At 40.6% G+C, this 12,363-nt stretch overlaps 1 protein-coding gene across 1 annotated transcript in view; it reads left to right on the top strand.

Annotated features, from left to right (window-relative positions):
• The first annotated feature begins 1,696 nt into the window (after positions 1-1,696).
• The window catches only part of Cd28 (CD28 molecule), a 27,144-nt gene continuing 16,477 nt past the window's right edge, over positions 1,697-12,363 (top strand). Inside the window, exon 1 of the mRNA XM_055616862.1 lies at positions 1,697-1,777. Coding sequence (XP_055472837.1) covers positions 1,720-1,777 — 58 coding nt within the window. The 5' untranslated portion in view covers positions 1,697-1,719. The remainder of the gene's footprint in view (positions 1,778-12,363) is intronic.

The raw sequence follows: 12,363 nt of genomic DNA, 5'->3' as shown, positions 1-12,363 counted from the left end.
CAAACATAGTTGGATAAGTGTCCGGGTTAGAGCATCGTTAAGTATATGCCCAGGAGTGACATGGCTGGGTCTTAATGGTAGACAGAGTCCCAGTTTTCTGAGAAACTGCCATATTGATTTCCAAAGTGACTGTGTAAGTTTGCACTCCTACCAAAAATGGAGGAGTGTTCCCCTTGCTTCATATCCACTCCAGCATGAGTTGTCACTTGTGTTTTTCATTTTATCCATTCCATAAATATGGAATCTCAAAGTTGTTTTGATTTGCATTTCCCTGACAGCTGAGGACGTTGAACATTTCTTTATGTGTTCAATGCTTAAGTACCCAATTTTAAAATTGGATTATTTAGTTTGTTGATGTCTAGTTTCTTGGGTTCTTTGTATATATATTTTTTATATTAGCCCTCTGTCAGGTGTGGAGTTAGTGAGAATCTTTTCCTATTCTGTAGGCTGCCATTGAGAGAGAAGTTGGCCACAGAAAGACAAGTACCACATAATTTCTTACAACTGTGGATTAAAGAAAAAAAAACATTGATTGCCTAGAACTAGATAATAGAATGAGGTATTGTGGTCCACATCTATATACTAGCATTCAAGGGGTTGTGTCAAGAGTAGTACAAGTTTGAGGCCAACCTGGGTTACTTGTAAAGACCCTGTGTAAAAATAATAAGAGTAGAACAGTGGTTACCAAAAGTTGGGGAGGTAAGAGGAAAGAAAGCTTGAACAATGGGGTCTAAGCCACAGTTAGAGAAAAGGAGGAAATTTTAGTGTGCTACTACAGTTGATACACACAAATGAGGATGCTTATAGCTTATATAAAAGCCATATTGGGAAAGCAGTTGAGTACAGATGCTGACCTGGGGGAGGGGGGGTCAAGGAAAGATCCAGAAGAGGAATATGGGCTTGGCCGTGGTGGTGTGCTAGCACTATGTACGGAAGGCCCAAGAGTTGAGGAGAGGGGTGGAGGGCTGGATAAAGAGATCCCGGGATGTCTCCATAGAGCATCTTCCAATGATCTGCTTTTTAAATGATTCTTTGAGAGACATAGAGAACATGAAGTAGCCAGAGGATTTCGGTTGCTTTCCTGTTTCCCTAAGAAAATATGGTGTTTTTATGACTTCCTCTTTGCATTGGAAACTCTCGCAGACACTCAGATGCCTGGACACTTGCCAAGCCGGTGCTTGGATGCATTTTGCAAAGTTTGTAGAAGTGAGTTATACATACATTCCATAGGATTACCTTAAGACTATTACAAACATCAATTTCAAAACATTTATGTAGAATTTGAACACTTACGTAGAAATCTCACAACCCCCCACACAACCTTGTATTTTGGACAGTCTGTCACTCCCTGTGAGAATCCCTCTTCTGTGAGATGGTTCTTTCTCTTCTTCAGAATGCCTTGCTTGTCTGCTCTTGCCATTGCTGGACCCTGAGCACCCACCTTTCCCAGCGCTGATACTTATCAGTGAATTACTCTTCTCAGCACATTCTCTGGTGATTGACATTCTTTTCAGTGACAGAAAAAAAAAAAGTGTCACTAAAAGATGTAAAAGTCTAGTCATCAAAAACAAGGCAATATCCTGTGTGAAAGTCAGGAAGCCTTGTGGCTGGAGTCCCTTGATCATGTGCCTGTACTTCATCATGTGCCTGTGTGACTTCAGTTCACAGCACGCTCTGCCTTGTGAGGGAGGGGTGGCAGCCCTGACCCTCATTAGGACAATGACACCTGGGCTGCTCTTCTTGGCTCTCAACTTCTTCTCCTCAGTTCAAGTAGCAGGTAAACAATTTTGATCTCATTTCTTCCCTAGGATTTTCATTTGTGTTTCTGTGATCAGCAGGGCTTATTCGAAAACTCTAGTGACCTGCAAATTTTGAACACATTTAATGTTTTGCTCTAATACGACAAACTACTATTTAGAAACTAATTCTTATAATACACCATAGAGTGCTTTAATAAAAAAGTCTTTTGGGAAGAAACATCATTTTATTTAACAGATAGTTGATAATGTCTCAAGAACTTTTTATCTTATAGTCAGGATTTTATTTTTTAAATCCTAGAAAACCTGTGGTAAGTAGGTACTTAGGTAAGTTCTAAAGACTCTGGGTTAGGTTGCCCGGGCTCATATCTCAGATTCTAGTGGAGTTTTGGTGAGAGTTTAAACTACCTAAATCTCTGTAAAATGGGAACCTTAATAAATATTGCCTCAATTTCATTGTGAGATAAAATGAAACAATCAGTGTGAAAGGTTTAGGTCACCGGTGCTTGGCCGGTAAGCATGTGTTCATTTCGGTACTGTGCCTACCTGAATTCAGCGCGTGCCAAGAACAATCCGGCAGTAGGCACAGATGCTAGCAAGTTTCCTTTTGCTGATCATTGGAATATGTTTACTTAGGTTAAAATCCTTCAAGCCCCCAATAACAATGGCAAGCAGGCTATATGGCTATCGGTTAGAAAGCTCTTATTCTGAACAGCATTTAGTTTTCACAACCAGGAGGGGCTTATCTTCTTACACTCCCTTTCCAGATGGGGAGATCATCTGATGAATACTTTCTACTGCAGAGTGTTCAATAGCTCCTGCAGAGGATGCAGGTCCCAGATTTCAGAGCACCTTCGTCTGACTCAGGAGCCTGTGCGCTTGACCGTAGTGCTCTTCCAGCTAGCCTGATAAGATTTGTATTATTTTCAGACTCATATCAATTCAGTGTTAAATTGTCTCCACAAACCATAGTTCCTAAGAGAAAAAGATAGCTATTTTAACTGCTGGAATAGGACAGGGTTTCACCCAGTTTGGAAACTGGATAAAAAGGAGTCCATGGATATACTTAGATTATGACATTTCACTCAGAAAGATGCATTGTGAAGCCAGCGTTTTCATTTTCCTTCTCACTTGTTTTGACATTGCAGACCTCATTATTGGTGTTATTTTTAAATTCCATGAGTGCTCACTCCAAAAAGCATCATTTCCTAATTTGCAGAAACAGAATAGTTACCTGTAGATGCCCACTTACTTTTGTTCCTTGGTGTGCTGGTGACCACAGATTTTATATATTTATAAAAAGTGCAGCTGGAATGGAAAGACATGGCCTGGTGGTAAGTCATGCCCCAGTACCTGGCAGCATACATTTAGAGCTAAAGAATCTTTAAAACTTATTTTGAAAGGGTTTCTGTGCTTCATGTTTAAGGGGTCTCAAATTTCTTTTACAGAAATAGTTAGGACACCTTAGTTTATTAGGGTAAAGCCTTCCCCTGACTGAAAGTTTTCAACATTGCTAATTGTACACAAAATGCATTTCTGATGTCTTCTGTGGACAACATTCTGCCATAAACTCATTTATTTTCTTCAGAAACTATTTTGGTTGGACTCAAAACTTTGTACTTTTCTTCCTTTAGAACCTCTACTATGGGGATAGCTAAAAAGAGTTAGGGAGTTCACTATGTAGACCATTGGTTTTATTTACCTTAATGTGCATTTTACTTTATAGACACCAGTTCCTTTTCCTACCAACTCTTAGGATTTGATGCCAGGTGTCCACTAAAAAAGTAGGATGAGGTGAAGGTAGAGAGTACATTTTTGAAATGCCTCTTCCAGAAAGAAAGCTTGAGAAGGAAGATTTTTTTTTGAAGGAAGATAATTACAACAAACACGTATGACACATGAAAAATGGTGCAAAGCCTTTCCATATACTTTTTGTTTCTCTCTTCATGTTTACCACCTCACACAAAGAAATTACACATAAGGAATTCCCTGGTCTTGGGCTAGAGATGTAATGCAGTTGGTAAGTACTTGTCTAGCACACACGAACTCCTGGGTTTGATCCAGCACAGCATCAACCAGGCGTGGCAGTGGTAGCACACTCTTATAATCCAGTGGAGGCAGGAGGATCAGAATGATCAAGGACATCCTTGGTTACATAACAAGTATGAGGGTAACCTGGGCTACATGAGATGCTGTCTTAAAAAAAAAAAAGTCATTTGTCCTTGATCTTCCTAGAAATATAAGAAACTGCCATGATACCTGCATTGGACCGCACGTGTGTGTGTGTGTATCTTTGTGTGTGTGTAGGCAGGTCTTTATTTTCACTAATTTAATAATTTTGACTCATTGGTTCACAGCATAGATTAATATACTTACTTGATGATGTTACATCTAATCCAATTCTCGTGGTTTGGGTGATGCAGCAGAAAGTTCTTTATGGTTCAACTAAAGAAGCAGGATATTCAGTTCAAGAAGCAGGACACCGGAAGAGTTAGGAAGCTGTACCTTGGACACTTCCTCCACTAAAGTTGTGTGTTTTGTACGCATATTGGACAATGGTGCTACTAAGATCTGAAAAGACAGGGTTTTGTTGGACTTGGGAATTTGAGTCCAGGTCATAGCTGCAAGTTTCTGAGAGCTAAATACTTTGTGATTGATGGTAGGAGTTCGTAGATAAAATATATCATTGGTCATGTATATTTTCTAGCCAATGTTTTCAGCAAACTGCCCATGTTGTGTAGAGACTAAAATCAGGAAATATCTGTTTACTTTTTCATGAGAGCATTTCTTTTCACTTTTCTCCAAATCTTAGCAGATAAAGTATGTCAAAGTGGCCAGTTTGGACATGAATGATTTCTCCAATAACGCTGCATTTATTCCCCTCAGAACTTTTCCGTAGAGAGGCACAGAATATGATTGGCATTTAATAAAAAGTCATATCTACGAAGCAAAGTAATTAAAAACTTTATCTTTGCCCAGTCTTTGGCAAATGATTTCCTCTGCGGTAGATGCACAGAAAGAAATAATTAACTTCTCACGGTTAAGTGTCGCTCTGAGGCTGGGCTTGGGAAAGTGAGATAAAAAAAGATGAGCAGCGAAGAATGCAGTGTAATCAGCAGACTGCTACGTTTGCATAGCTTCCACGGCACTCTGGCGAGCTTTTCCGACTGTTAAAATCAGACCTGGTGTTTTGTCAATTGATGTAACTTTGATAGCTACTTCCAAAGAATGGAATTTGCTAAGAAGCTGGTTCACTACCATGTTCTTAATACACTCTTCTAGCCCTCTCCTCCCTGCCCCCTTTTCAAGGCAACCCACCCAGCAAGGACTTTAACAGCAAGGACTGTTAAAATTAACATCGATTGATCAATTCCAAGAAACAGAATGAGTCATTGCCGCAGACAGATCAGAAGAAACGAATCTGTGATTGTAACTGTGAAGAGGACGCATGCAGACTTTTGCTGGGGGGGGGGTTCCCATTGCCTTCCTTCCATGAGATACGAACTCTGTGGGGTGGGGGTGGGGCTCATTGCCTTCCCTCCTTAGATACGGACTCTCCTTTTCAATGCTTCACCCCCCTTTTCTTTTCTATTTTGACGAGTGAAGCAATTCCCTGTGATTACCATTTGACATTTGTCTTGTGTGGCTATCTTCCTTCAAGTGATTTCTTGTACGCAGTGTGCTGACCTTTATCAAAGTGAAAAAAAAAATCATGCCACCAACACCCCAGAAGAAAATTTCATTTGTGCTTTATCATCTAAGGCCATTGTTCTTTTTGTTCACTAGTACAGACATTGGTGGGGACACAGGGTTCACTTGTCTGGAGATTAGAAGGCACTTAACTCCTGCAGAGGACAATTTCTTCACAGCAGGAGATTGCCAAGGATAATTCCCTTTCTCCTTTCATCTCAGTTAAAATACAGTTTGCCTTTTTCTTTAAGAAATCTACTCGCAGAGCTTGGCAGTTTTCTGTTGAGAGTTTAGTCAAACTTGGGGAGAAATGACACCTGGCTGCTTTTGTGACTCACTGGAGGGGTCGCCGGTTTTCTAAGCCATGTGAGACGTTTTCTCTGGTCAGTGATGTGGTTATAGTACCGCCACCACCTAATCAACCCACTAACCAACCAAAACTGAGGACCAAAACAACAAAAGCTTGACATACCCAGAGCTTTTAGCGGGGAGCTGCAGGGGGAGTGGCAAACAGTCCCTGAGGCTTGGGAGCGGGGGATGGGAGGACATTCAGAACTAAGGGGGGAAAAAAAGCGTTCGCAAAGTAGGTTTTCATTTTTTCACTTGTGACTCAGTTTGATGACACTGAATGCTAGAAGAGGGGTTTGCTGGGTGGTATCAAGAAGTTCCCAGTTTCTTGGCAAAGAGTGTTCTCTTTGGCCTTAGTGCCTCAGTGCTAATGTCATTGGTATCATACCTCTGTCTTTGTGTCATTATGCAAATTGTATTTGTGTGCTTCAGGAGTAAGAGACACCCCATGGTGGTGGCGAGTTTTTTTGCTTAACTTTGAGCTCCTTTATCTGCACATCATGATTACCGTCATTTCTTTGTCACTGTCTTCATTATCTTGCAGATGCTGATTGACAAGGTAACCAAGTTAATGGTGCCATTCAGAAGCACAGTTCACATTAGTCTCTTACCTCATGGTGAAATCCTTTCCACAGCTTCTGAATCACTTTGTTGGCTCATAATCCACCGTATAATGTATAATCACGGCATTTATGCCCCTTCATCATTCACTAATTCACTAAGACATCTGAATTATTGATATGTCCCTCATTCTAACAACGACACAGGTTCTCTTATTCAAACAGGGTGCGTGTTTGGATTTTTATCTTTGATTTCTGTGTTCGGTTTTGTGTATGTGCACAGATGTGCATATGTGTGGAAGCCAGAAGGCAGTCTTAGATTCCATTTCTTAGGCGCTGACCACCATTTGTTTGTTTTTGTTTTGGGGCACAGGGATCTCTTATTGGCCAAAAACTTGCCAAGTATCCTCGTTGGCAGGCCAGTAAGCATCAGGGATGTACCTGTCTCTGCCTCACTGTCACTGGGATTACAAGATGTATGCCATCATGCCTAGCTTTTTAATATGAGTTCTGGTCATTGAACTTGGGTCCTCTTGCTTGCAAAGCAAATACTTTCCTGATATATCTCCCCAGACTGGAAAGTTTAAATCGGTGATCAAGTAGAAGGTTTAGAACATCACTTAGATGTATTTGCAGCTTGTCTGAGATCCCGAGACTGTCTTTGATATTGGGTGCTACTAATACATAATTTGAGACCAGCAGGGACCTACCTGAAACACAGAGAGTCTACCCTTAGAGCGTCAGTACAAAAGGCATATAGGAAGAGGAGGTTTTCTTCCACTGTGACACTCCCGAAACCCCCAAACAGGGGTCTAGTAAGCTTCTTCTCTTTAAAGTGCCAGCCTCTCCATGTGCTTTGCTGAGCTAAGTTCTCATTCATCTGCTCCTTTAACAGGTATTTGTTGAATATCATCTATGTGCAAGAGACTAGTCTGGGTCCTGTGACAGATCAAAAACAAACACTTTAGGATGTGATAAAGTAAAGAGTGATATTTATAAAATTCTTAAATTTTTTTTTCAATCAACCTTAGGTCAATTATGAATAGTATTCTATCCACACTAATTTATTATTGTGGAAAACAATTATAAACCACAGGTGATCAGAGATGGGAAGAAACAGGTATTTCTCAACTTGCAGACGAGAAAGCTGTGTTGATGGTCACTAGATGTTGAAAGATTGCATTGTTAGGTTTCTCAGCATTGTTGGATGCCTTGAGGCTGGTCCCATCTTAATTTATCTAACCCATTGTGTGTGTGCATGCGTGCGTGTGTGTGTGTGTGTGTGTGTGTGTGCCATAATAAAGGGCTCTCAACTCCAACATCCTTCGTTGTCACACACACCAGCAGCCACCCTTTATGACCCTACCAAGGCTGGACTAGTCTTGTGGTTCCTTCTCTCCATTCCTGCTGTTCCAGATCTACAGTCTTTCATTCTAGATTTTTTTTTTTGGTAGGAAGATTTGCCTTCTTGGGAGAAGTGATTGCCTTTATTGTAAGAGGTGGTCTTATGAGAACGTGGCTCACTTTAACAAATATTTATTAGACCTCTCATATTTTAATCCTCCATGGCTTTGAGGAAACAGAGGGAGAAGACAAGAAGCACAAGGGCACAGCAAACAAGATTGAGTTCTCTCTGCGTTCATGGACTTGGCAGTTTAGTTGAGAAACTGTATGATGGGACACAACATCTGGAAACAGCTGCGTGATGACAGTTGGCATTCCCCTCCCTTATGTCATGGTGCTATGTGTTGCATTAATGGCTTTGCATGTACTGTCCTTCTACCTATCACTTGGAGGCTTTGAGACCCCAAATGTCAAAATCAGTGGACTTCTTTTCTCTTCAGAGTTCACAAAAATTGTTATTGTGAATTGATTAACATCTGTTTTGCACATCAGACTACTAGCTCCTTGGGAACAGGCTCTTGTTTCATTCACTCAGGTAAACTTGGTGTTCGGCGCAGTATGGGAAGCCTGTAGGAATTGATCAAACATTTATTGAAAAGGAAAATGAACATGCAGGTGTCAAAAATGGAGAAGCATGAAACAAACACTGTCCGAAGTAATGTAGGAGCTGGAAGTGGTGCTCATGCCTGTAGTCCCCAGTTCCAGCCCTTAGTAGTCAGAGGCAGGAGGCTTACCATGAGCTTTGGGACAGTCTTGGTTAGGCAGCAAATTTTAGGCCATCCTGGGTACAGTGTGGGGGTTGGGGATTTATCTGGGTGTCAGAGCACTTGCCCAGCAAGTGCAAGACCCTGGGTTCAGGCTTCAGCTCTGAAAAAACAAAACAAAACAAAACAAAACAACAACAAAACCAAACAACAACAACAAAAAACCAAGGTAACTGACTACAGTATGACATCTTACCTCAACCTCCTCCCCCCAACAATAAATTATTGTAGGATGGTAAATCTTTATGAAGATTTGGGAGTTGAGCTGGATAATGTTGTTGATGAAAACTGCTAGCTAATATTTAGTTTGCACTTATGTTATAGACATTGGTTTTACTCATTTTTTTTTCCTCACTGTTTAAGACATTCAATCTCCTCCTAAATCCTGTGAAAAAATTATCATAATTATACCAATTCACAGACAGGAAAACGGAAATACCAAGCAGGTACAGCTGGCTTGCCATCACACAGCGAGGGAATATGTAAGCATCCAGTGTATCGCTTCAGGGTTTCTGTTCTTACTGAGGTTCTGTGGCCTGAGAAAGAAGGAAATTAGTAAGGAAACAAAATCAGGAATATGGTTCTATTTTTTTTTTTTTTTTTTTAGAAGTCAGACGAGAAGTCTAGGGAGGTAGGGTACAACCAGGCTAAAACAAAGGGCTGGATACTGATTTAAAAATATTGAAATTTGATTTTGGAGCTTTCTTGAAGCAACTGAAGCGAATAAGAAAGCTCTTAGAAATGCTTATCTGGAACGAAGCGGAAGGAAGGCAGGGGAATGGCAGGCTAGTTAAAAGGAGCAGGAAGAGTGAGTGAACAGAGTCTGGGAAATTCCCTTGGCTATGAGGCAGCTGGAGGCAGCATTAGAGAGCACACAGGCTTCAGAGGGAGGAGGGCAGAGAGCTGAGGCATCCTTGAAGTCAAAGGGAAAAGGGTTTCCAGAGAGACTGGAGACAGGCAGAGAAATGAATAATGCTGACGAGGGAGATCAGTCAGACTTCTGAGTTTAGGCAGAACTCTGGGGAAGGGAGATAAAACTTCACAAGATTAAGAGAAAGCTGAGTGGGACAAAACAGATAGTGCAGAGAAGAGGGAATTGAGAGACAAGGAAAGGCAACCAGAAACTTTGGTCACCTGAAATATCTACCATGGTGTTTTTGTACATAGCAGCAATGTGGTAAGTGGTGCAATTCAGTGACTTAATCATGTTTGATATGTGAAGGGAGCTAAGGGCTGGACGTAGGTGTGAGGGATCGTGAGCACATGTGTGCGGTTTTGAGGGAAATATTCCTAGGAAAGAGAGGAGGAGGGAGAAGAGGGAACAGGGTAGCAGGGCAGTCTTCTCAAGAGACAGGAAAATTAGAGAGGGGACAGATCTCCAGGTGCACAGTGTGACTGGGCTTGACCTCAGCTCCTGGATGAGATAACAAGGCCACGAGGTTCACACCAACGTCATGGGTAGGCTTCCAGTTTCCAGTCAGGGATGTTAATCTTAGCATCTCTCTGTGCCCTGTTTGTTTTTGTTAGAGAACATATTTTATACATACATACATACATACATTCATACATACACACATACATGCATACACACATAATACATACATACATATGCAGAGAATTACAAGCCAGTGATCTCTGAAATCTCTTAGATCTGTTGTTCAGGATCTTAGATGCTAATGTGCTTAGAGAAGACTGCAATATTGCCTTTGCTGACTCCTATTTTCCACTGTAAAGTTCAGGTCTAAAACAGTAATTATTTCCAAAATTCCAGCCTGCGACACCTACCCAGAAGAGTCTGTATGCCACAGTAACTCTGAGCAGACTCTTCAAATGTACAATATTTATAGAGAATGGAGGAGATCAGAGAGAGACTCTGCTGCCTTCTTTATGGAGATGTTTTGAATGAGAGCTCAGATAACGATGGCTCAGAAGCCGCTGGTCATTAGATGAAAACACACACTTAGAAAACAATATGCTAAGGTAGCCACTCTAACCTATTGTGTAAGGTTCTCATTTGTGAGTTTGTATAATAAAGTGATTCCTTTATCTCTGTTTTTTTTTTTTTTTTTTTTTTGTTGTTGTTGTTATTGTTTGTTTTTGTTTCTCAAGACAGAGTTTCTCTCTGTAGTCTTGGCTGTTCTGGACTCACTTTGTAGACCAGGCTGGACTCAAATTCACAGAGACCTGCCTGTCTCCCTGAGTGCTGGGATTACAGGCTTATCACTGTGTTTTTTTATGATTTGAGAATTGAATTATTATCATAATATATGTGTTGAAAGTTAATAAAGGTTACCCACTCTTTGGATCCTAGAATAATACAATTTGACTTTTTTGAATGGTCCAGTGATATTTGGTGTGATACCACTTCCAGTTTAATTAAATTGCTCTACTACAGTGTCCTTCTAGCTCTAAAAAATGAGAGGACAATTGTTGTTCTATGAATGGTAGGTGACATTGTTCTCAGGCTTATGAGGTTATGTTAAACAGTTTCAGTTCTATAGTAGTATTCCTGAGAAGAAGTAGGCAACGGCTTTGTAGACATCTTAAAATTTTCATTCACCCCAACACTGGTGACCTAAGTACATTTTGTCTGATCAGCTTCCTTAAACTCTAGCCCTACCCTTCTGCTTCCTTCCTGATCTTCCCCCTAGGAGGCCTCATCCAATCCTCAAGTCTAACATTTCTGAAACAATCCACCCAGTTCTTTTCTCCAAACAGATTTCATTTATTAACTTATTTAATTTTGTCAATCATGCTTCTGTTCTTGCTCTTAGCTGGCACTGTCTGTGAGTCCAGCAGTCATGCTTTTCTCATCCCTTTCATTCCAGCTCAGGCCCTGCCGGCTCTCATCTGTTATGGCAACAGTCTCTCACTGGTTTCTCAATCGGTCCTTACTTTATGACAAACCAATACCTTCCTGACTGCTATGCTAACTCTCCCCAGGAGACTCCATTCTTACCTTACATAGAGAGAATCTGTTTCCCTTCCTGGTAAAATCCACTAAGCTTTTCTTGGCATCAAAGACCCTTCATGATTGGTACAGACATCTTACCTATTTCTTCCTTAAATAAGGTTCCTTGCTACTTCCTAATAAACCCTCACAGTAAGATCATGTCCTTAATATTACCCTATCTCAATTTGCTGTAGACTTCATGGTCCAGCTAAAGGCTGTTCTCTATCAAAGCCTCTGGAGTCATTCTGTCTCTGACCAAAGCCATTTTCTTGTGATTGTCGATGACTTTCATGTGCCGTTCATGGGTTTGGAGTATAACTGTGCACCTAGCAGGGTTTCTCCTATTACTTTCCATCTCCAAAGAGCCACATATATCAGAGTCCATTATTTATTTGCTGAATGGATGACTTTATCATGGAAGAATTTAGAATATTAGAGAGCAATTTTCTGAGTAATCAAAATATGTTTTCAGAGTGTATACATTAATTTTCCTGCTCATTTTTCTCTTTTAGAAGTGAATGCTTTCTAAGAGGGAACTTTTTGCTACCAACTGTTTGACAGTTTCATGTAGAACAATAATATTTTAAAGAGACAAAGGCAAGTGGTCCCTACATTATTGTATTTGCCTGTATAAGAACATAGATCAGAGTTAAGAGTATGGCTTAGACTAGTAATGGTCTAAAATTACTCTTAGCAAATTTATTCATCAGGCTTCTATTTCTGTTTTCATTGTCACCTATAATAATTTTTGTTTGGGTTGAGTGGTGTTTGAGTTTTGTTTGAAAATCTTATATTCCATTGATAAGAGTTAATGTGCTTGATATAGTTGACAGCTCTAACACACACACACACACACACACACACACACACACACACACACACACACA

This window comes from Psammomys obesus, unplaced genomic scaffold (genome assembly GCF_907164565.1).
Source record: "Psammomys obesus unplaced genomic scaffold, mPsaObe1.curated_primary_1811, whole genome shotgun sequence".
In the NCBI taxonomy this organism is placed as follows: domain Eukaryota; kingdom Metazoa; phylum Chordata; class Mammalia; order Rodentia; family Muridae; genus Psammomys; species Psammomys obesus.
This window is presented reverse-complemented; position numbering and strand designations above follow the sequence as displayed.